This window comes from Lemur catta, chromosome 6 (genome assembly GCF_020740605.2).
Source record: "Lemur catta isolate mLemCat1 chromosome 6, mLemCat1.pri, whole genome shotgun sequence".
Taxonomy (NCBI): domain Eukaryota; kingdom Metazoa; phylum Chordata; class Mammalia; order Primates; family Lemuridae; genus Lemur; species Lemur catta.
In genome coordinates, this window is record NC_059133.1 from 11465982 (window position 1) to 11490214 (window position 24233).

The 24233-nt window shown below is 41.8% G+C and overlaps 2 protein-coding genes across 6 annotated transcripts in view; both read right to left on the reverse strand.

The window, feature by feature from the left end:
- The window catches only part of TOM1 (target of myb1 membrane trafficking protein), a 37696-nt gene extending 31462 nt beyond the window's left edge, over positions 1 to 6234 (reverse strand). Inside the window, exon 1 of the mRNA XM_045552999.1 lies at positions 6078 to 6234. Coding sequence (XP_045408955.1) covers positions 6078 to 6129 — 52 coding nt within the window. The 5' untranslated portion in view covers positions 6130 to 6234. The remainder of the gene's footprint in view (positions 1 to 6077) is intronic.
- A 2845-nt stretch (positions 6235 to 9079) lies between these two features.
- The window catches only part of HMGXB4 (HMG-box containing 4), a 34054-nt gene continuing 18900 nt past the window's right edge, over positions 9080 to 24233 (reverse strand). For all 5 annotated transcript variants that reach the window (XM_045553004.1, XM_045553001.1, XM_045553003.1 and 2 more), the window contains 6 exons: positions 19132 to 19213; positions 17715 to 17779; positions 16294 to 16399; positions 15649 to 15818; positions 11723 to 11845; positions 9080 to 11210 (listed from right to left, as the gene is read on the reverse strand). In XM_045553004.1, the coding sequence (XP_045408960.1) occupies positions 11166 to 11210; positions 11723 to 11845; positions 15649 to 15818; positions 16294 to 16399; positions 17715 to 17779; positions 19132 to 19213 (591 nt within the window). In that variant the 3' untranslated portion in view covers positions 9080 to 11165. The remainder of the gene's footprint in view (positions 11211 to 11722; positions 11846 to 15648; positions 15819 to 16293; positions 16400 to 17714; positions 17780 to 19131; positions 19214 to 24233) is intronic.

Below are 24233 nucleotides of genomic sequence, written 5' to 3' on the forward strand. Positions count from 1 at the left end.
GAGCATGAACTAGTTCATCAAAGCCATGATTTCATGGATATAATTACGTAGGAAGAGGTCAAATTTAAAAAGGTGAAGCAGGCTGGGCACAGTGGCTGATGCCTGTCAACTCAGCACTTGGGAAGGCTGAGGTGGGAGGATCCCTTGAGGCCAGTTGTTTGAGACCAGCCTGGGCAACATAGGGAGACTCCATCTCTACAAAGAATTTAAAACTCAGCTGGGTGTGGTGGTGCCTGCCTGTAGTCCTAGCCACTCGGCGGGCTGAGGCAGAAGGATCACTTGAGCCCAGGAGTTTGAGGCTGCAGTGAGTTATGATCAGGCCACTGTACTCCAGCCTGGGTGACAAGAGTGAGACCTTGTCACCAGAAAAAAAAAAATAGGTGAGCCAATGAAAGGAAAACATATGAAAATAATAATAAAGGTGACATGGCGGTGTACACAAATCATAAAGGTGGTGCATGAAGAACAGCATTTGGAGAACACTGGCCTAGAACAAGACCTCCTTGGGAGGGAGATAAAGAGTTAACCTGTCCTGAATCCCTCTGCTTCTGGGCGGGGGGGGTGGGGGGTGGGGGGGTGGGGGGGGTGATGGCCCCAAGCTAATTAGGAGACACTGAGTGTTTTGTTTTGTTTTGTTTTTTTCCCTAAAACCAGAAGAGCGGAAATCCGGAACTTTACTCTTATTTCTTCCCAGCTTCAGTAAGGGAACAAAACCTATTCACCAGTTCCATCCATAGGGTCAGTCAAAGGGCTTAGTTCCCAGGTGGGAATCAGCTCCACCCCACAGCCTGAAACCTGACCTGTCTGTGAATGCGGCTGCCACCCAGCCAGACTGCTCATTCCCCAGGGACACAAAGACCATCACAAAGGCTGCACTGGAGCCAGAGTCCTGGGATGGCACTTAAGCTCACCACTAACTTAGACTGTGCCCCAGGAATGATAACACCGGTGAAAACCACAACAGCTAACAATAATGGACACTTCCCATCCTGTCCGTAAGGCACCAGGTCAAGTGCTTCATAACACAAAACAACAGCCCCTCTGATAGGTGCTATTATTATCCTTATTTTACAGATGAGGAAACGGAAGAACAGAGAGGTTAGGTAACTTGCTCCAGGTAACTGGTGAGGACTCGACCTGGACTCAGATCATTCAACCTGACTCAGGCTCACCCTGGGCCTTACTAGTATGTGTACAGCTGAGGCAAAGCCCTTTCTAGACAAAGCTCTGTCATCCTTAAGAGAGACTCTAATGTGGCTCCTGCACTTATGAGCTTCAAAACCTAAGGGCTCCCCAGGGCACACTGCAGGGAAGAGCAGAGGTCCCGAAACAGGGGGCCCAGGGCTGGAGAATCCCCAAGCAGCCCCGCATGGGTGCTCTGGGACCCCACTTGGAGGAACTCTATCCTCTGTCATTCTGGCCCTGCCTAGCCGCTCTGATCGAGGTCAGCAAAACATGAGCCCGTGTGTCAAATTCAGTCTGTTTTTGGGTGGTCCTTGAGCTATGAATGGTCTTTACATTTTTAAATGGTTGGAAAAAAAGCCAAAGAAGAATAAAATTTCATGACATGTGAAAATGATGTGAAACACAAATTTCACTGCCCATAAATAAGGCTTTACTAGAGCACAGGCATGCCCGTTCATTTATCCATGGTCTGTGGCTGCTTTTGCCCTGTGATGGCAGAGTTGGGTGGTTGCAACAGAGTCCACCTGGCCTGCAAAGCTGTTAAGTATTTACCATCTGGCCCTGTCTAGCCCACCCTGCCCGCCAGCGCCAGCGCAGGAATCCTCTTCACAATCGTCCTCCCTCCAGCCTCTGCCTTCACACCTCCAGTGGTGGGGGGCTCACTACCAAACAAGGCCGCCTGCTCCACCCTTCAAAGGCTCTACGGACAGCTATTTATGCTGGCACTGAACTCCTCGCCGTAACATCACACTCTGCCCTTGCGGCCTTGCACAATCAGTTCTATCACTCTTCCACAACAGCCGTTGGTTTCTTTCCTCCCTCTAATAGCAACCCTTCCCTGTCCCCATCTAGCCCCTCTGTTGTTCCTCACCAGTCCTCTGGGAGGCAGAGGGAGGTGGTGGCACCTCTATGTTACAGACAGGAGATGGGCAACCGGGAGGGAGCAGAACACGGTTCGGGAAAGAACCAGGGCTGGAAGTGGTCTCCCGCCTCCTAGCCTGGTGTCCCCTCAATAACACCACTGGAGTATCCACTTTGATTTCTAGCCCATCACTTCCCAAATGGCCCCTCAGGGGCCCACGGTGGTCTCTCATTTCTGTGATTCCTTCCTGTGGCTCCCTTTGCTTGGCCATTGTGGACCAAGGACAGCTCTGACTTTTTCACCTCTTCCCTCCACTCCAGGGCTTAGTCTAAGCCTCTGAACTCTTCTCCCCTCACATCCAGCTCCCACCGCCCCAACTACTGAGGCTGGTCCCTAGGGACTGCCCCTATTTACAGCCTCTGATACCTGAAGGTTGCATTCATCAATAGGTTGGGACTCAGACTCAAAATGCCAGGGGTGAGCTCATAGCCAGAAATGGAAAATAGCATCTTGGGTTGATTTCTGACATCTGTCTATAAAACACAGCCAGTAAGATTTGCCTTCAGAGAATACCTGGAAAGGGTTTTGAAATCCTTGAAAGAAGAGGGCTGTGACAACAGTGCCTACTCCAAAGGATCTGGAATTCTCTCAGCTATGGGCTGCTGCCCTTGCGAAGCTCTCCTACTAATAGACAAGGGCGAGTGATCTGCAAGCGTGTGCAGACCCACGTGCATGTCCTAACCTGTGGGTGGAACAGTAACTGTGGATCTTGGAGGGCTGAACTAATATGAATTCAGAAGAAGCACTGAGCAGGCAGTGGTAGTGTGGTGAGGGTGCAAGAGAAGACCTGGGTCTGGATTCCAACCCTGAGTAGCTCTGAAACCCTAGGAAGTGATACTTTCCCTCAGACTTACTTGTGGTGAAACGAAAAAAAAACTAGCAAGATCGTGTAGGGACACCATGAAGATTAATACCTAGGATACCAGCATAACATCCGGCAAATGGTATTTGTTCACAAAATGCTACTTTCCCTTCCTCCTTTCTTCCCTCCTACTACATATGCACCAGGCACTGTGCTAGGTGCTGAGGGTCTGGATAAATAAGGGACATTTCCTGCTCTCAAGAAGTTCAGTCTGGCCGGGGAGCCAGACACGCACAACTACCAACGGAATGGAATAGTGGGGTACCAGTGTGACAATAGTGGGGTACCAGTGTGACAATAGTGGGGTACCAGTGTGATGATGACAATGATGGCAAGAGCCACATACTCACACTGCGCTAGGCACTCTGTGGGGACTATCTTTCTTCATTCTCACAAGCACCCAGTGAGGTGGATGCTGTTATCATCGACATCCTATCAAGAGGAAACTGAGGCTCAGAGCCCAAAGTCATACAGTGAGGGGGCCCGAGGACCTAGCATGACTGGTGAGTAAAAAAGCAATGGCTGGATCTGAAGAGGTCAGGGAAGGCCTCAGGGAGGAGGTGATAATGCCCTGAGCTTTGATGGATGAGCCAGAGCTCCTCAGTGGGGGAGAGGAGCAGGCACTGCAGGCAGAGGGACCAGCAAGCACAAAGGGGTGCGTGGGGATGGGTGGGAACTTTGTGAGTTGAGTGACACTCACCCCCGATTAGCACCATTAGAACTCACTGTCCTTAGGGATGCCAATTCTGCAAGGCTCTACTCTCAATAAGGTCATGGGAGTCGGCAGGCTTGGGAAGAAATTATTTTACTCCTGCAACAAAGAGGGGCCTGGTTTACAGAAATACAAGCAGCAAGTACTAGGGTATCAGTAATTACAACCAATGAGCAGTGTACTTCCAATGAGCAGAGGTACTTCCACCTTCTTACCTAAAAAGGAATGTGGAATACTGGGGGGATTAATTCAAGTGGCAGATACTCTTCGTTCAATGCTACTTTTGGAGTCTTTCCAATTTTGGTTCAAATTTTAGTGGCTTAGCTTTGCTATCAATTCACTGAATCTTGGGAGAGTCACAGCCTCCACCCTTCCCTCTCCCAGACTCAGTTTACTCCAGTGTACAATGAAGGGATGGGCTAGAACAGAGGTTTTCAACATGTGGTCTCCAACCCAGCTGCCTTAGCATCAGCTGGGAGCTTGTTAGAAATGCAAGTTCTAGAGTTCCACCCCAGACCTGCAGAGTCAGGGGTAGAGGAGATGTAGAGCAGCCATCCCTGCTTTCACAAGCCCTCCCTGGAATTCTGATGTGAACCACTGGGTTAGAAGATCCCCAAGGTAAGGCCCTTTCAGCGGTAAAATTCGGCTTGTGCTCTAAGGTATTATGATTCAGTAGCATCCTCTTTGGACAGAAATATTTCTAGTCCAAGATAGGCAACCCTTCAGGGTGAGAAGAGAAGCTAAGTTTTCTTTGACCAGCTGGAACCCAGAGCCCCGGTGAGCTTTTCCAGAAAGCCTCAGGAATACGTGGCTCACTTTGAAGGCAGATCTTTTATTTATTTGTTTGTTTTTAAGTCAAAAGTCTCAAACTTGGCATGTGATAAAAGCAGTGGTAACTGTAGTTGGAGAAAGAAAGATGAGAGGTGAGCTGCCTTCTCTTCTCAGCTCCAAACCCATCCCATGACTCACTGTGGGGTGTGCATGTGGCCTGGGGAAGGCGAGGGGGGGTGGTCCTCTAAGAGGGCAGTTCCTCTCCCTGGTCCAGGAGCTTCCTGATGTTAACTCCTGGTCTGCCACCTCCCCTCTGGAGAGAATTGATTACAAAACCTCAGAAGAGCCACAAACAGCCACAGTGGCGATTACAACACAGAGCTGGGGTAACAGACTTTAGACAGGTTTGGCTTCCAAGACAGTAAGAATAAAAAGAATGTCTTCTTTTAAAGATCGAGTTTTCTCGGTCTGGACATAAGGCTAAAAGTTATATAAAAAAGAGACCATTTCACAGTAATGCCATGGGTTCTTCATGCAAGAAGGGGGCACACCCAGACTGTCCCTGGAGAAGTGTCGGCTGTTTGGGCCATGGCCTTTGGGGTCCTCCCATGTTGGTGCCTCCGAATGAGCAATTTCCAGGGATTCCCTGCCCTCACTTGGTGGGATCTCAATAACGATAATAAACATTACAACATTTTTAAATATAGCATTGGCCACGTACCGGGCGCTGTTCCAAGTATTTCACATTTATTAACAAATTTAATCCTCACAACAAGCCGACGGAGGTAGGGACCATTACTACCCCCAATTACAGGTGAGGAAACCCCGGCCCAGAAAGGCTCTGTCACGGAACTGGGACTCTCCTGCCCACAGGGTGCAAAGCACCACAGACCAGCAGGCCGGACTCAGGAGTCCCGGCCGGAGTGCTCGGCTGCCCCATCTACTTAGAGACGCGGGGGGATGACCCGGCTGGTTTCTAAGATCACTTGTGGCTCAGAGGTTCTGCGAGCCTGTGCCGGTCCACCCGACGCCGGTTCGTGACAGAAGCCAAGGCGGGCTCGTCCCGAGACCCAAGTCTATAAAGGCCTGGTCTGCTGGTCGGGCGGTCTCCGGTGCCGGGCCCCTCCCGCAAGTTGCCCCGCAGACGCCAAGCCCTGGGCTCCCCGGTCCTGGGAGAAGAGAATTCTAGCCTTCTCAGGTGTCCGTATCTGGAGAGCCCGGCGAGCCAGGAAGGACCCGCCAAGAGCCCAGGTGGCGGGGCCCAAGCTGGAGACGCACGCGAGACACAACCCAGCAGCCCCACGACTGCCAAACACGCAGTCCCTTTAACCCCGCAAACTTTCTCCCTCGATTCGGGACCCCCGGCAGACGCACATTGGCTGGGCCGCGGCCGTCCAGACCCGCCCTTCCTCTTTACCTATTGGCTGTCATCAGCATCCATCACAAGCCGAGCCCTCCTAATGGCCGGGCTCTTGTCAATCAAGGGTGGGCGGGGAACGGGGCGGGCAGTGACACGCCAGCCTCGTTGCCCTCCCTGCCTCACCGACTGGGGACCTGGAGGCGCTCGGGGGACAGAGACGGGTGCAGAGCACTAGGGCGGGCTGTGCGGGGCTCCAGGGACTCACCGATGCGCTGTCCCACCGGAGAGCTGAACGGGTTCCCCAGGAGAAAGTCCATCGCTGCGACTGCCGCTGCCACCAACCCTGGGAATCAGCTGACAGCAACCGCCAGCGCCGCCGACCCGTCACGTGACGCGCCCGACGGCCCGCGGGGCGGGGCCGAGGAACTCCGGAGCTTGGCCGCAGGCCCCGCCCCGACGCGCGAGGGCCCGGCCCCGGCGAGGACGATGACCTCATTGCGCCTCACTCGGCGTCGGCGGACGTCACGCGCGACGTGAGGGCGGGGCGGGGCCTGGGAGGTCGGGCCTCTCTAAGCCACGCCCCTGACGAGTTTCAAAAGGGTTTCTGGGGTCCGGTCTGAAGGTCCCTACACATCTGGGAAACTGGGTCTCAGACCAGGAAATGACTTGGGTAAGGTCACACAGAAGCCCAGACTCTTAGTGTCTTAGCTCTTAGTCCTTGGGACCTCACTGTGACTTCACACCTGCCTACTCCTGGGGTTGACATCCTCCCAGGGCCTGTTGTCTCCCTGCTCCAAGATGCGCCCTGCTTACAGCCCAGATTCACTTGCCTTAAATGGGAGGCAAGGACTAAGAGTTTGTGATCCCCTGAGACTGACGGCCAATTTAATGAATTGCAGCTGGGCACCAGCTAGCGCCCAGGATGGCAGAAAGCACACAGATGTAGTCACGTGTGGGAACTCCCGTACCCACCTCTACCATTAATTTGCTGGGTAAGCCAAACAGAGAGCTCCCATTTTCTCTGGAATGTATTTTTTAGGTCATATGCTCCTTTGAGAATTTGAAAAAAGCCATGAGCCTTTTTGAAGAAAAAAAGGCAGCAATACAATTTTGCTTATAACCTCAGGGAGTTTCTGGGGCCCTGAAGTGCATCAGTGGACCCCACTTTAAGAATTTCAAAGGCCTTTCCCGGCTTTGTGATTCTAATCTCTTTTTCCAGCTTCCTGGCTGTGTACCCTGTGTCACATATGTCGCCTACACCCTCGATACCTATTTATTGGTTAGGATTTTTCTTCTGACATGTACTCCACGGCCTTGGTCATTTGTGCTATTACACGGTACTTTAATATTTATTGATCATGATGTTTGTGGTTTTTAATTCTAAAAGGCTAGTAAATTGACTACACATTTTAGATGATTGAAAACCTAAATTAGAACTTAATCACTTCTGTACATTCACTTGTTTGAGCAGCCATGGGATCTTATGTCTTTACTGTACAATATAAAAATTGTGCTTTGAAGTGTTTCCATGATGCTCACAGGACCAGCTAACAAATGCCCTTTCCCCCACTAGTCCAGATGCTTCATGAGGGTGGGGATACTATGTCTATTTTGCTTATCACTGTTGTCTAACACAATGACTAGCATATGAAAATTCAAATCAATCTACCTTTTATTAATGGTATTTGGACTATAAGGAGGGGGGAATGTACATTTAAGATGACCTTTATGTCAGGTACATGCCATGGTCTTTCTTCATTTAACCATATTGCTTGGTTGTATGGAGTATATTTAAGCATGAACTTTTGGATTCTTCCATTAACAACCTTTAACATCCCTATGTTGGGTGGTGGTTTGCTAGAAGTTCTTGTAAGCTTTATTCTTCATGGTAGAAAATCAGAAACAACCCATATACCCCCAAATAGGAAGTGGACCACGCAAATAGAATACTATATAGCTATTCAAACAGAAATGGAAGGACGTGGATTTTATCAACACAGTAGACAAGGATGTAAATGTAAAGTTAGTACAAACCTGATTAAAACTATGTTTTTAAGTGTGCTAATAAGGACCAAACTCATTTAGTAAAAATTTCCACTTACTTTTTCCTTTTAAGTGTTTTAGCAATATTAATATCATGCCTTACTGAGGGTCCCTTGAGATTGACAGTCTGTATAAATGTAATCTATTATGTCCTTTAAGCACTTATAAACAAAAATCAAGATACACTGCCTCCAAAATTTAAAGACAATAGTATGACAAGAAAATTGAAAGCCAGTTGGACATTTGAATAATGCAAAGATCTCAGATAGCTTTCCTACAATCACATTCGCTCAAGATTGTAGAGAATGGATTATGATTAATGATATACATGACTTAAATTTGAAAGTAGCTCAGGTTAGAAAGAACCTAGGCTTTGGGGTCAGCCGTACAAGTGGTCTTATTCTGGCTTTGCCATTTACTAGCTGTATAAACTTAGGAAAAGTGCTTTTCAGCATCTTTCTCCTCATCTGTAAAGGGGAACAATATAAGGCTTTGGGGAAGATTAAGTGAGATAAAGTATGCAAATCACTCTAATAGTCATTTAGTGATATATTGGTCTCTTCCTTGCTGCCTCTCTGTAAAATGTTAGCCTTTTAATCGATCGTATTATTTCACTATTTATGACTTTTAACACCTTGAATCTGCATTGAAATTTTTACTTTGAAAAGTCAAACAAATCCCCATATAGTCAATGTTTGTAATATTACTAAACATTCATGCCAGGCTGGCTGGCTGGCTGCAGGCTTGGAGACGGAGGTGACATTAACACTGTTTTACAGATGGAACTTTGAAAGCCCATAAAGGTTAAGTGACTTACCTAACATCACTGACTAAGCCAGGACAGTGCTGAAACAGCATGAGATAAATCATATTTAGCACATGATGCAGGTTCAACTTACATGAGATTGAATGAATATTTTCTTGATTTAGGCCAACACCATAATGTACATAGTTTCATTTGCCAATAGATAAAGCTACAGTTATCAGATTCACTGGATTTGCAATTTGGAAAAGAGAAAATGACAGCCTCTACAACGTAAAAATTAATAGAAACAGTAAGATTTATGTCAGAAAAGTCACTAAGATTAGAAATTTGACCTCTTTTCCAGGTTGATTTTTTTTCTTTTTTTTAGAGAAAATTATGGTATGATATAGTATGAAAAACAGGTTTTATAATAGAAACTACGATTAACACAATTAGGGAAAAGACAGCTGAGACTGGGCTACAAATATTAAAAAGGTGATTTTTAATAATATAAGTACAAAATTTTATTTCTTTATACAACTGTAACGGGATTTGGATCAAACCACTAGAATTTATTTAAAAAACAAAATAAAACAATGATATAAAAACTGCAAGAAGGTCTGAATCCAAAGTTTTTCCTCTAATAGTACCAAATACCACAAGGTACAGATTATCATACAAATGTGTACAAATTTAAATACAAATACATTAGGGCTGGGTTTCAAAGGAAAACAAACAAACAAAAAGCAGGTCCTCATCAGGATTTCATTAATGTATACAAATGACAATGATAGGACTGACTTCTTCCTGTACTGTTCGTGTCTTCCAGACCCCCACTAGCTACCTGGTATCAAACAGGAAACTCCCACGGGTACAAATGAGGCATGGTACAAGGTTCTAACACATGAAATCAAGCTAAGATTTCTGCTCTTCTTGATTTTGGTTTCCAAACATTCCTGTTTCCTTCTCTGTTTCCCGAATTAAATCTCAAAACTGCTCTGAGCTGAGGCAGGGATTCAGCAGCCAGAATACCTTTAAGCAGCACAGCCCTGTGACAACACTGGTGGGAAAAGGGAAGGAATTAAATAGGACACAGGCTGGCTGCACTGTCCCCAGAGATTTCCTTTGATGCTGTAGTGCTCTGTCTAGGCCAGAAGAAAGCAGTTACCCCAGAGCTTGGTTTTGGTAGGGAATCTCACACCAAATTTAAAAACAATGCTGAAGTGCTTAACTGTCTCCTTTCCAACTGGGAATCAAAAGTCAGGTTCTTTGGAAATAAGGGCAGCTGGGAATGGTAACATTCCTTTTAATTTTACTTTCTTGACATTATTGAAGGCCATGAAGTTCTTTATAAAGAATTAGAATCCTAATATAATGATTGCTTTTTGATACCTTAATATGTAGATGATTTGGAGTTTTCGGAACAGACCAGAGGAAAGAAGGGAGAAATGACAAATCTGTATCTTCCACATGCTGTTGCTGGTGGAGGCTTTTGTTATTAAATTATATATACAGAAATTTACAGGATAAATTAAAATCTAAGAGATTTTTAAAGAGTTAAATACACATAATTGAAATACACATTCACACGCACATATAAATAAACCTACATGAGAATTGAGTACTTTTTTTTTTGCAATTTGCTTATATGTGGAATGCAGAACACTGTGTATCTGCCCACCAGGGGAACCCATAAGATGAACCCAAGAATCGTGCTAGGCAAAGTTTATCCACAACAAACAAGCAACTAAGCAGCAGCTTGTGAGGACTTGGTGGCTAACTTAATGCTGCCAATGAAAGATACCAGCTCTTGGCGTTGCAGACCAAATATTCTGGGTCAGCTCAGAACATATGTAGATTCAACTGGTAGCACTGACAACTTTACCCATTTCAAGGTATTTTTTGCTGCCAGGGCTCACATAAGTCCTTGGCTTCTACTGAGGCTACCAATGGTACCAATGATTACAATAAATTTTGAGACGTGGACACCTGTACAGTAGGCATCAGAATAAACCCCCTACTCAGTTCACCTAAGCCATCTCAATAACTATCATGGGAATGATTTTATCACCTCCTACCTAGGTCACTTCAAATCGAAAAGCTTTCAGTTAACTGGCATCTTCCCATAATCTTTCCCATTACATTTCAGACTGTAAGACAGGTAAGGCAAATGGTCAGTGACGGGTCTGGAGGTCCAACTGAGTTTGGAAAAATAATCACATTTTAGCTGTCCATAAAGAGATGCGCTTGGCACCTAGAACAAGCCCCCAGCCCCCATGTTACATTGATTTTTAAGGCAGATTTATCCACCACAGGAAAAAAGAATCCCAGGCCTATATTCATGCTGAAGTTTTCTCTTAGCTAAACCTTTGCCATTTCATAAAATTATTAAAAGCAAAGTAGTTACAGTCCTATGTATATATTGTACATCATATATATATAATATGTATAGATATAAAAATTTAAAACCTACACCCAGAGGCCAGTGAAGGGATCTGGAACAGTCATATATACACAAACCAGCAATGGTGTAGGATAAGGTTTCTGTCTCAGGATTCTTTGCTGTCACAGTCCAGGCATGATGTAAGCAATGTTGTCTAGTGTGTTTGACTGCAAAACAAGGTAAAAAGATTCAATTGAAGAGTTCTTTACCTTGGTTCCCTGAGACATGTTTCTTTGTTCAGGGAAGAGAGATGAGAAAGATAAAATGAAATTAGAAAAAATAGGGTGAGAATGAAGATGGCATCCTGTTGTTTGTTATGCTAGGAGCTTTTCTGCTGACTTCTCCCCTATTAATCCTAGTAAAAAGAGAGGCAGAAAATTCCTGTACTGTCTTTGTGTGTAGAATGGCACACAGGAAACACAAGAGTTACAGTACCTCAGTGGCTAGAATCCTTCTCTCCAAAGTACTGTTTTGGGAAATGGCATGTTTTCTAGTTTCACTGAAAGCATGGCATGCATTTAATAATATAGTATCATGTTCCATGGGCTGACAGATGAAGGAAGCACCAGGTGCCACAAAGCCTTATGAGCCTGTGCCTGATAGTACTCATTAAGGTAGGACTTCTCTGACTCCCAATGGATCTGGCCCTAAAAATCCAAGGAAAACAAGGAAAACTCACCAAGACCTGTTTGGGACAGCCATTCAATTCAGGTAGTTGTGTGGTCAGACATGCCAAGGGGCCAAGTGCACAGATGATGGAATCCAGAAGCACTGACAGACTACCAGACACAGCCACCATGCCCTGAAAAGGAGAGCATTAAAGGAGAGGAGAGTGTAACTCGAATCATACTGATGCTCTCTCCATGTTCTGGTTGACTTCCTCACATGGATCTTTAAATCCCGGGCAGTTCTAATCACACAATATGAAACCTGCAGCAGAAATGGAAGTTTACTTTGATAACTCTGTAAGTTGCTTAAAAAGAAAACTTTCACAATACATTCCTAGGTTTCCTTTCTATATTCCCAACCCATCTTACCTTCTATGTAACCTTGGGGAGATCACATAACTCCTTTCTCCTTAAGAGGAATAGTGAAAAATGCTTTACCTACTCTGGAGAGCTGTTGGCAAGATTTGTGGGATCATATATGCAAAGTATATCTATTATAAACTCCACAAATATAGCTGAAATGTGATTACTATGAGAATTCTACAACCCTACACGTTAACATTTAACAGATTTCTCCATGTATGTGGCTTTTGGTAGCTGATGATATCACTTTCTTAGGTTGACTTGTTCACTCTTGAAAAAAAGTGAATTTGGCTCATTTCAAATTTTAATATCTTGTATAATTCATATTGTCTATATATTTGTGATTCAAAGAAATAAATGAGACTGCTTGCTATGAATGCTGCTGCCCAGCTCTTGTATAATCTGCTTTAACTAGAAGCACTGTGACATTTAGGGAGGCAGCATAGCAGAGTCCTTAAGAGAATGAACTCTGGACTTGGGCTGCCTGAATCCAGATCCTGGCTCCACCACTCAATGTTTCTGTACCGGGGCAGGTTGCTTGCTATACTGTGCCTGTAAAAGAAAGCACGAATAGCATCTGCAGCACAGATGGGATTGAGATAATAAAGTACCTGGGATGGTGTCTGGTACATGGTAAGTACTTCAAAAATATCAGTAATTATTACTGTTATTTCCAATATCTTTATCTTCAAAACTGCATTTCTGGTTATCTGCTAGGGCTCTCCTTTTGGATATTTCTCAATCTCAACATGCTATAAAGAGGAATAACCTTCCCATCCAAATCCACCCCTCCTCCTAGCATCCATTTCTCTGCCAAAGTCACCACCCTTCACACAACTGCTCAGTCTCAAGGCCTCAGCCATTGCCGACTCTTCCTTTCTCCCATCCTCCCTGTCCACCATACCCCCTCTGCACTTTCTGAGGGCAGCAGCACAGCAAGAAGAGCATGGACTTTGAAGTCATCAAAACTTAGGGACTGAACTCCAGAGCAAGTGACTTAACCTAAGTGTCTATTTTTATTTCTATAAAAGAAGGGGAACAAAAATTCTGCCTCACAAAGCTACAGTGTGAATTAAATGAAATAATCCATACAAAGCACTCTGAACCAAAGCTGGCTGAGTAAGCATTCAATAAACATTAGTAATTAGAAGTATGTAATATTATTCCATTACTTTTGCCCTATAGTTATTTATAGCCACTATTTTATGTCTGACTCTCCTAATGGATTCTAAGTTCCTTGAGGGCAGGAACCATGTCCATTCCTTTTTATGTCCTCCCAGTAACTGCTAGTGTCCCACATATTGTAACAAAGAGCTAGTGCGTGTCAGGAGGCTTTGTGAAAGTGAGGTCCCACGGGCAACTTGAATTCACTCAGTGCTACTGAGTAAACTCTCAGTAAGCATCTGTTGAATTAAATTAAAATCTTTGTCATGTCTAGACTAGATTATTGTTATAACTTTTCCCCAATTCTGGTCTCTTTTCACTCTCAATCTCAAATAAAAGATATTCTCAAAGAAAAGCAAATGAGAATTCTGATCACATACCTCCCCACTCTAAAAATCCCTGTAGTTACTGAACAGCAAAGTATAAACACTACAGAGTATCCATGAAGACCCTCTGTAATTTGGGTTCTAGCCTTAATTTGCTACCTTATGCATTGTATGTTCCAGTTTTACTGCTAAAATGTTGAAACCTACTGTTTCAGCATTTTAGCAGTAAAACTCTTCTTCAAATAAAACCTTATATGGAACCCCAATATATAAAAAAAGCTAAAAGATACGGTTAAAGTGGGGGTGGGGACCTAGGCCTCAATGGGCTTCCTTTCAGCCTTCTTTGCAAAAGATGCTGAGGTTGAGGAACAGATGGAATATCCAACGTCTCCATAGGACACAATCCTACTTATCCTGTAAGGTGCAGTTTGAACACAACCTCTCTTGCACAAAGCTTCCCCTAATTCTCCCAAACTCTCTTTGTTCTCCAACAGTATTTTAACTGCTTAAGCTAGCACAGTATGACAAGATGAGAAGAGGGCCAGAAGTGAGGCAATCGGGACTCTAGCTCTGTCATGTATAGTTGTGTAAACTTACAATAGTCACTGAATTTCATTACGCTTCAGGTATTCAATCTATAAATGAGCAAACTATATAAATCAATAATCCTTAGTGTGGTATGAGTTTCAGGTGACGTATAGGTGAACATTAACTGTTTTGATAATTATATATCCATTATGATGTTCCTTAGAAAAAAATTAGAATATGACCCTTGCGGTGGCAAGCACATCATTGTAAAAGGATGGATAAATTTATTTAAATAAAACTATAAAGTAAATAATAGTGTAAATGATACACAGAAATTGTAAAATGGTGGGGATACGTGCAAATGAATAAATTCTGGGGAAAAGTGGACGAGAGGGAGAATGGGTATGGAGTTTCTTTTGGGAGTAATGAAATATTTTGGAATTACATCGTAGTGATGGGTCCATAATTCTGTGAATATACTAAAACCCATTAAATTCTGCACTTTAAAAGGGTGAACTTTATGGTAAGTGAATTATATCTCAATAAGACTGTTATAAAATATAAATGGACTAGAGAATCTGCAAAGTCAGACAAAATATTAGCTATAATAATGTAAATATGATTAAATATGAAATCACAGAATATTTTATTCTAGAAATAACTGTATCCATTCAGATATTGAGCCTATATGAAAGTGCTCAAGTTCTTTTGACACATGCTGAGTTTTTAGAAACTAGCCAAAGAACTTAAATACAGCTTTAACTCTTGTGGCCTTTGGCATTTTATTTATTGAATAATAATTCAACTTTCACACAGAAGCAAGTGATTAGTTCTCTGTTACTACACTGATTTCTTAGCTTAAAAATGGCTTCAGTGGCTTAGACTGATTTCTTTGCTGAAATGTCTTATTAGAGCTTGGTGGAATGCTGAACTACTGTACTACGGAGTTAGCTACGGGGGCAATATGGTTAGAAACTGAACATGGCAATAAAAATGGAACATAACAGCTTTGCAGGTTAAGTGATTCTGAAATTGAAGCTAAAAAGGTCAAAGATCCCCTTAGGGCACATAGCGCTGTATAATTCAAGTGCAGAGTAATGAAGAGCTTAGAATCTCAACTGCCCCATTTGCTACCTATTTTCAAAGTAGAGGATATCTTAATCCCCTATACAATCTAACCTGTCTATTCAAAACTTTGCTGGAAATGCACAGAAAAATTCAAACTCTCTTAGAAGTGCAAGTGATCAAAACTGCTTTGCATATGAACTTATCTTTTCTACTGTATTTTTTAAAAAATAAAAATAAGTTACAGGGCATTTTAACTTCTTTTTGTGCCACTGTTTCATTAGGATGGTAACAGTGTAAACTCTGAGAGCTAATAGGTAGATTCCAACCTCTAGGTGGTTTCTGCTACCATTATGTCTTCCTTGTCACTGCATCCTGAGTAGCTGGCATAATTTAGCATAAAGTGGTTGTTCAATGAATGTACGTGAAATGAGTGAATGAATCCAAATTATACGAGAAACTGGAGTCATGCTGCTGATGGTTGTACTCACCTCAGTTTCCTGCAGGCGGTGACCAATGAGGCTTAGGGACTCTCCCAATAGCTGAAGATGAGCAGCAACATCAATGGGCTCTGTCTCAGGCGCTTTGGCTGGCAAGGCTGGTAACAGCATGGTGGTGGGTGGGGACTTCTTTTGGGGTGACAGCACTCCTGCAGAAGAAGCTGAGAACAGAGGGATGAGGGAGTGAGGTAAAACTTGTCTACAGCCTTGAACAACACAAAAATGTTCTTCCTGATTTCCCCTTTTCAAGAACTATACCAGGCATTAACAAAACTATGGCCTGTGGGGTAAATCTAGCCATGGGCTCTTTTCATATGGCCTGTGAGCTAAGAATGGTTTTACATTCTTCAAGGGTTGTAGAAAAAACGAAAAAGAATATGTGATAGAAGATGTACATGGCACACAAGGCCTGTAATAGTTATTCTCTGGAGCTTTATAGAAAAAGTTTGCTGACCTGTGATTTACATTTTCTAAATTTGAACAACTTTTTTTGTAGGCTATAATATTCAGTAATAACTCCTGACAATCAAGGTCTGCTTCTAATATAAGCTGCTCTCCCAATTTCCTAGTAAGGAAGCAAAATTAATAGTGCTTTAGAGAAAAGAATTAAAAGCAGGAGGGAGATGTGGTCACTACCTTTTAGTTTCATGGAACCTTCTGAACTGGATGCTTTTCTTTTCACAGTTGTAGCCTCTGCTTTGTTCTGTTTGTGCTGCAGATACTGAGCTTTTTGCTTCCAAATCTGCAATCACATCAGTGCACAATAAATTAAATAAATTTAAAAGGACAAAAAGTAAAAGGAAAGCAGTTGTGAAGGAACAAAATGAAGAAAAGAAAGGCAACAGTGGAGGGGGACAGACAGAGGGTCAATACTAACTTTTAAGCTGGGGAGGGGGTCACAGTTGATAACATTAATATCTTAGTAGAGGACTGTAAACATTCCCCAATGCCAATGGTCAAATCTCAGTATTGATTTTTAGAGATCACTCTAAGGTTGAAATGTAAAATCACAGAGTAAACATCTGGCTCAGTATAATGTTCATGTGGTTTAAATGTTTCCCTGAACCTGCTGGTTGGCAATATCAATAGCAGGATAACAAAACTAAGGATAACAAAAACTAAGGATAATGTATCTGGGTGAAAAAAAGCTGTTCAACTAGATGAGCTGTATCTTAAAGCAAGATGGTAATTCTTGTGCCTATACTACTTTATATCATCCAACTGGAAAGTATGAATGATTCAGATATGACTGTTTATCATTGTCTTATTAGCTTCTTAGTAGTAGGGTACATTATTTGATAATGGTTGATGAGGATAGTGACCTGGGTCTTGGGTTACCTAGTAAGAATATTCCTATGTTTTTACTGTTTGCAGTGACTATTAAGTGGATAACTTTCCTCAGTTCTCAGACTGTGACTTACTATGACTACTAGGTATCTGCAGTAGAGGGCTCTGACTTTAGATTTTCTCTTAACACTTTATTTTCGATTGACTGACTGAGACAGGGTCTTGCTCTATTGTCCAGGCAAGAGTGTAGTGGTGCAATCATAGCTCACTGTAACCTCAAACTCCTGGGCTCAAATAATTCTCCCCCTGAGCCTCCCAAGTAGTGAAGACTACAGACTGTGCCACCATAACCTGCCAGGTGGTTTTTTAAATTTTTTGTCGAGACAGGGTCTCGCTATGTTGTCCAAGCTGGTCTGAAACACCTGGCCTCAAGCGATCCTCCTGCTTTAGCCTCCCAAAGTGCTGGGATTACAGATGTGAGCCACTGTGCCTGGCCTTAATCACTGCCCATTAGGTCATCTTTTGGCTCAATGTGACATTGTTGGAAAAAATTAGACAAGGTTAGAAAAGAGAGCTTTGCTATAGCTAAATCCTCACCTAGATTAAATTGACACCAATAGTCTTACTGACCTCGGCTAAACCATTTTCCCTTTATTTGTAATGTTTTTTGCTATTTTCAGTGCTGTCTCGCTGGATGATCTATAGAAGAATCACACATTTTGGAAGGCAAAAAACAATGAAAAAATATATTTGTAAGAAAGCATACTTACCAGTTTGTCCTTTTCTGGCAATTGCTTCCACACCTCAGCCAGTTTTTTACTAAGTTCCCCAAAATCTGGCATAAAAGTAAAAAACCCAATATAGTAAAGGGTTAGCTATTAACAACACAGAAAATTGATGAATGCAAAAACTAGAAAAAGGGTTTTGAAGATCAGATTTAAATACTGCAAGATTCTTCCAGAAAACCAAACCTAAGCCCATTACTTTTCTTCTGATTTTTTTTTCAGAGGGAAGCGGAAGTTTTTGTGGTCCTGAGATAGGCTCAAATCCTCGCACATCTACTCTCTGGGGATTTACTCCTAAAGCATATTTCTGGTGTCTTTTAATTTCATCCTACAATATAAGGCCTATCAACTTAGGTTAAAGAAAATATGCTCTATAGAATTTGATAAAAGATGTTAGGTTTCTACCAAATTTCTGAGAGATCAGAACCAAAGGATTTCCCTATAGCAGCTCCGAAGCAGTCCTCCAGATGTGTAATACTACCCTTCCATTTGTATAAAGCTTGGGCTTTAAAAAGCATATTCATGCGTGCCTCACAGAAACCTTGTGGAATAGGCACGGCAGTATTTTACACATTAAGCAAATGGGATTTGTAGAAGTGACTTGTCCAAGGTCTGTGGTATGGTGTTTTTCTCACCTCACTGACTTCTAATATAGAGACAAACACAGTCGGTCCTGACTTAAAATGGTTTGACCCACAATTTTTCAAGTTTAGGATGGTGTGAAAGCGATATGCATTCAATAGAAACCATACTTCGAGTATGCATACAACTATTCTGTTTTTCACTTTTCAGTAGAGTACTTAATAAATTATATAATATATTCCACACTATTTTATAAAATAGGCTTTGTGTTAGATGATTTTGCCCAATTGTAGGCTAATGTAAGTGTTCTGAGAATGTTTTAAGATACGCTAGGCTATGATGTTCAGTAGGTTAGGTGTATTAAACACATTTTCGACTTATAATATTTTCAACTTTTGATGGGTTTATCTGGACATAACCCCACGGTAGTCTCATAAGTTGAGGTGCATCTGTACGACAATATAAGACATCTTGTTATAACTCTACATCCCAGGGCAGTTTGAAGAAAAGGTCAATTGTAGAATCTTGGCAATGAATAACTATGTATTTGTGTGCATTTATATACGTACTGTACTTTATCACTTAATCTTGCACAGTTTCCTATCTTATCAGCTTAAGAAAGATGTAAAAAAAAAAGCCCCTCATCTCTTTTGTGGATGGGGTAAACTAAGGCAAAATCTAAAGTGATTTGCAGAACTGAGGAAAGGACCTGGATTTGTATGCTAATGCTATGGGAGGAAGTTGCCTGCTGACAATGAATTGCACTGCTCCAGAGACACAAATGGAAAGTAAAACAACTAAAGATCAGAAGTGCTCTTACCTATACCTGGATGGTCAGCCACAATGGTTACACGATACTCTTTACAGAACACCTGGTAGGCCGACATATTCTTCTTTTTTGGCTAGTGCCACATAGAAAATAGAACAGGGTAAGACTTGATTAGAACCCAAGTTTAGTAACCCTGAAACTATGGTAACAAAACAGAAAGGATACCTACACTTTTCCATCAAGGGAAGAGTTTTAAATTACTAACCAGCTTTCCTAAACAGGAAAATTAATTTTTAATCCATGTTATTTATCACTCAGAGTATCAGTTTTAAGTTTAGCAGGTAAAAACCACATGCTAAATTATTTTTAGATTTTTCAGGTTGTTGCAACTACATGCTAATTATTTGTAAATCCCTTCATTCTTCCCCTCTACAATTCCATGTTATATATTTCTTTTAGAACTAAGGGCTAAGAAAATCTTTACCTCTCCTGGGGTGTCTATTTTTCTCATCTTTGAAAATCAGGACCATGTAATTTCCTTTTAAACTTTAGGGCCAGAAATCTAAGAGCCAAATCTATGTTCTTTTTGTTTCTCTGGTTTTGATTTCCCTCATTCTGTTTTTAATGTCATTTATAGTTTATCATTATTTGATTATTCACATTCTTCTGGTTCAAGGTGAGAAATAAGCAACTAAAGACAATTCCTTGGTAGTTAATGTCAGACAAACCCCTCTCACCTTTCACTTCAACAAACTCTTTCTTTGTACTACTTGAAGCATGTTTGTTCTTCGCTATATTATGACAATGCCAAAAGGAGTGTATGAATTTTGAGAAACAAAAATGAAATCATTTTTAAAGCCAGTTTGACAAGGGATATCCAAAACAAAATATTATATTTCTGGCATTCCTTTTTACAACTATTCATAGACTAAGAGAAAAAAGTTTTCCCACCTGAATGGGGGTATCAGATTGAGTATCATCTGTCCAAATCTCTCATTTTGAGAATGGGAAAAAAATTAACTCAGAGAAATAGTTTATGCTGAGGGTACCACAGCTGAGCTAATCATAATACCAGAACAACTACACCCCAGGTAGCCCTGACTTTCAGAGCTATGCTTTGTGAGCCAAGGAAGAAATATGTTGTTTCCTTACAGAAAAAGTTACTATTTAAAATAAAATGTGAGGTCCTGCTTCTCCTGCTAAGGAGCCCTCTATTTCCTCCTAGTCCTTTCTGGTCCTGCAGTTATTAAAATGACATGAATGTTTGGTGCTTTAAAAGCCACTATAAACTTTTGAGTCAGATTTTATGACTAAAAAACCAAACCCACAACACAGTCCTGCCTCAAGGACTGCGCATCAAGAGTTACATCTTGTTTTAAACAAAGCTTCCTCATGTACTTGGTTTACCTGCCTTAGTTCTTAACGTTTTTACCATAACATAACTACCCTCAAAGGACAAAGACCAGCTGCTGAGACTGATGACAATAAAAAGCTTGTGTGATGGCCCTGACTTTAATTCCAAAAGGAATTCTGAAATCGTTCTGTTGAACAGAAACATTCCCAGAACACCTCCCAAGGTAATGCTTTGAATGAGATAGCACTTATTTGTATATAAAAATTGTGGCATGTTAAAAACTTAGTTTCAAAATTTTATACTAATCTTAAAAATGGCTTGTCTATATACTTGACATTACTAGAAAATACATGATGAAAGAATAATTTGTGGAAGCCTTTATTTTGCCAATCTTTCCCAACTGTAGAATCAATCTCACTACTAAATACTGAGAACATTAGAAGGAATATGTGCTTGAGAGATTTCATAGCCCAATTGGCCACATTATAAAACTTGTAAGGAAGGCATTTTAACAGTGTTTTCTCAAACATGATATAATACTGTAAAAGGTTAATGCTACTATTCTGCAAGGCTATCTATAGTTGTAACATAAAATTAAAACCACCTTTACAAAATTAATCAGAGTTCTTAGCCAATATACTACATCCAAATTTACAAAATGAAGAAAGAGGGGTTCCCTTCGTAATTCTTGTAACGGACTTTATTCAATTATGAAAATAAATGAGCATTTATTGAGTACCTGTACTGGGTGGTGGTATAGTAGTAAACAGTTAAGAGGATGAGCTTTTGAAGCCTAGATCTTATTCCAAGGAGGTTAAGCAGCATAATATAGTGGAAAACACATGAAATTTAAAGTTTAAAGGCCCACAATCTTGTCCCAGCTTCACTACATACTAATTATTTGATCCCAAATAAAACACATGCAAAATGGAAAGCTTTTTTGACATGCAATATTAAACATATTTTTCTGGCTGGGCCCACACCTGTAATTCTGGCACTTTGGGAGGCTGAGGCAGGAGGATTGCTGAGGGCCAGGAATTCAAGACCAGCCTTGGTAACAGTGAGACCCCGTCTCCACAAAGAATAAAAAATTAGCTGGGTGTAGTGGCTCATGCCTATAGTCCTAGCTACTCAGGAAGCTGAAGCAGGAAGACTGCTTAAGCCCAGGAGTTTGAGGCTGCAGTGAACTATGATGACACCACTGCACTCAAAAAAAAAAAAAAAAAAAAAAGGTATTTTTCAATGGCAAAGAAGAAAAAGCAGAGACTAAAAAGGAAAGATTTCAAAGACAACAGAAAAAAAGTAACCCCTTAAAGTACTCTGCCATTCATTTATTAATAAATATTGAGTATACATATATGCCAGATATTGGGAATACAGACAAGAATCTGACACATAATCTACCATATAAGACAGACAAATTTGTCATTCTAATAGAATGCAGTGCTATTACAATGAAAGCACTGGGTGCTATGAGAACATGGAATGGGAGTACCTCACCAAATTCGGGAGTCAAAGAAAGCTTCCTGAAGGAAGTGACATTTCATCTAGACTTGAGAGCTAGGTAGAACTAGGCAGATGAACAGTGGTTAAGAGTGTTCCAGGCAGAGGGAACAACATGTGGTACACTCATCAAAAGAGAGAGAGGTAAGAGATGATGTTAAAGAAGAGGGCAGGCCAGGCGCGGTGGCTCACGCCTGTAATCCTAGCACTCTGGGAGGCCGAGGCGGGTGGATCGCTCGAGGTCAGGAGTTTGAGACCAGCCTGAGCAAGAGTGAGACCGCCCCCCGTCTCTACTAAAAAAAAATAGAAAGAAATCATCTGGACAACTAAAAATATATATAGAAAAAATTAGCCGGGCATGGTGGCGCATGCCTGTAGTCCCAGCTACTCGGGGAGGCTGAGGCAGTAGGATCACTTAAGCCCAGGAGTTTGAGGTTGCTGTGAGCTAGGCTGATGCCACAGCACTCTAGCCAGGGTGACAGAGTGGACTCTTTCTTCCTCAAAAAAAAAAAAAAAAGAGAGAATGAAAAGACTATCTACACAATGGAAGAAAATATTTGTAACAGACTTATCTGATAATGAACTACTATACAAAATATACAAAGAACTCTTAAAATACAACAATAAGAAAACAAACAACCTAATAAAACAACTGGGCCAAAGACCTGAACAGACATCTCACCAAAGAAGATATACAGATGGTGGGGCTGAGGCAGGAGGATCACTTCAGCCAAGGAGTTTGACACTGCAGTGAGCTATGATTGTGCCACTGCACTCCAGCCTGGGCAACAAAGGGAGACCCTGTCTCAAAAAAAAAAAAAAACACAAAACCGAAACACATATACATAGGTATGGTACAAATGGTGCTCCACATCATGTCATCAGAGAAATGGAAATTAAAACACTGAGATACCACTACACACCTTTCAGAATGGCCAAAATCTAGAACACTGACAACACACTGGCAACAAATGCGGGTGACGATGTGGAGTAATAGGAATGCTCATTTATCGCTGGTGGAAACGCAAAACGGTACAGCCACTTTGGAAGACAGGTGGTTCCTTACAAAACTAAACATATTCTTATCATGCAGTCCATTTATGTCCACAAAAACCTGCACACGGATGTTTACAGCAGCTTTATTCATAATTGCCCAAACTTGAAAGCAATCAAGATGTCCCGCAGTGAATGAATAAACTGTAGTATATCTAGACAATGGAATATTATTCACTGCTAAAAGAAAAAAGGCTATAAACCCATGAAAATACATGGAAGACACTTAAGTATTAATACACACTACTAAGTTAAAGCAGCCAATCTGAGACAGCTACCGAGCAGAGAGGATTTTTAGGGCAGTGAAAAATACTGTGTATGATGCTATAATGGTGGAAACATGTCATTATACATTTGTCAAAACCCACAGAATGTTCTGCTCAATTTTGCTGTGAAAGGAAAAGTATATGAAAAAAAAGTAAGAATTAAAATTCAAAATTAAAAAAATTAAAAAAAACCCAAAACCCACAGAATGGACACCACCAAGAATGAACCCTACTATAGACTTTGGGGGATAATGACATGTCGGTGTAGGTTCATCAGGTGTAACAAAGTACCATTCTGGTGGGGGATGTTGACAGTAGGGGAGGCTATACTTGTGTAGAGGAGGGTATTATATATGCGATGTCTCTATACTGTCCTTTCAATCTTGCTGTGAACCTAAAACTGCTCCAAAAAAATAAAGTTTTAAAGAGTTTCCTGAAAAAATTTCAGATGTAAGGGAAACTAGATTAAACTAGAATTCAGGGGAAAAAAAGAGACAAGAAGCAACAACACTCTCACACTTTCCTGCTGGACATGAACTTGAAGAAAACAAGTTGCCATGAGTTCTGCAACTGCAGGGAACTGAATGTCGCCAACAACCAGAATGAGCTTGGAAGAGGACCTTGGAGCCTCAGATGAGAACCCAGCTCTGGCTGACACACCAATTTCAGCCTTGTGAGAACCTAAGCACAGAACCCAGGTGAGCCTCATCCGGACCTCCTATCTACAGAACTGTGAGGTAAACGGATGTTGTTTTAAACTGTTAAGCTTGTGATAATCTGTTATGCTACAATATGTCACAAAACTAATGAGTTCTTTTCTATTCCTTATGCATTTTTCAAAATAGACATTGTGGCACCCAAAAAGCCAATACAAGTTTTAAAACAGAAATTGTGGTGGAGGAGGATACGGTGAAATCTGTATCAAAGAAAATGGCAGCAAGCTCCTTATTTTAAAATTTTTCATTGAAATAAATAGT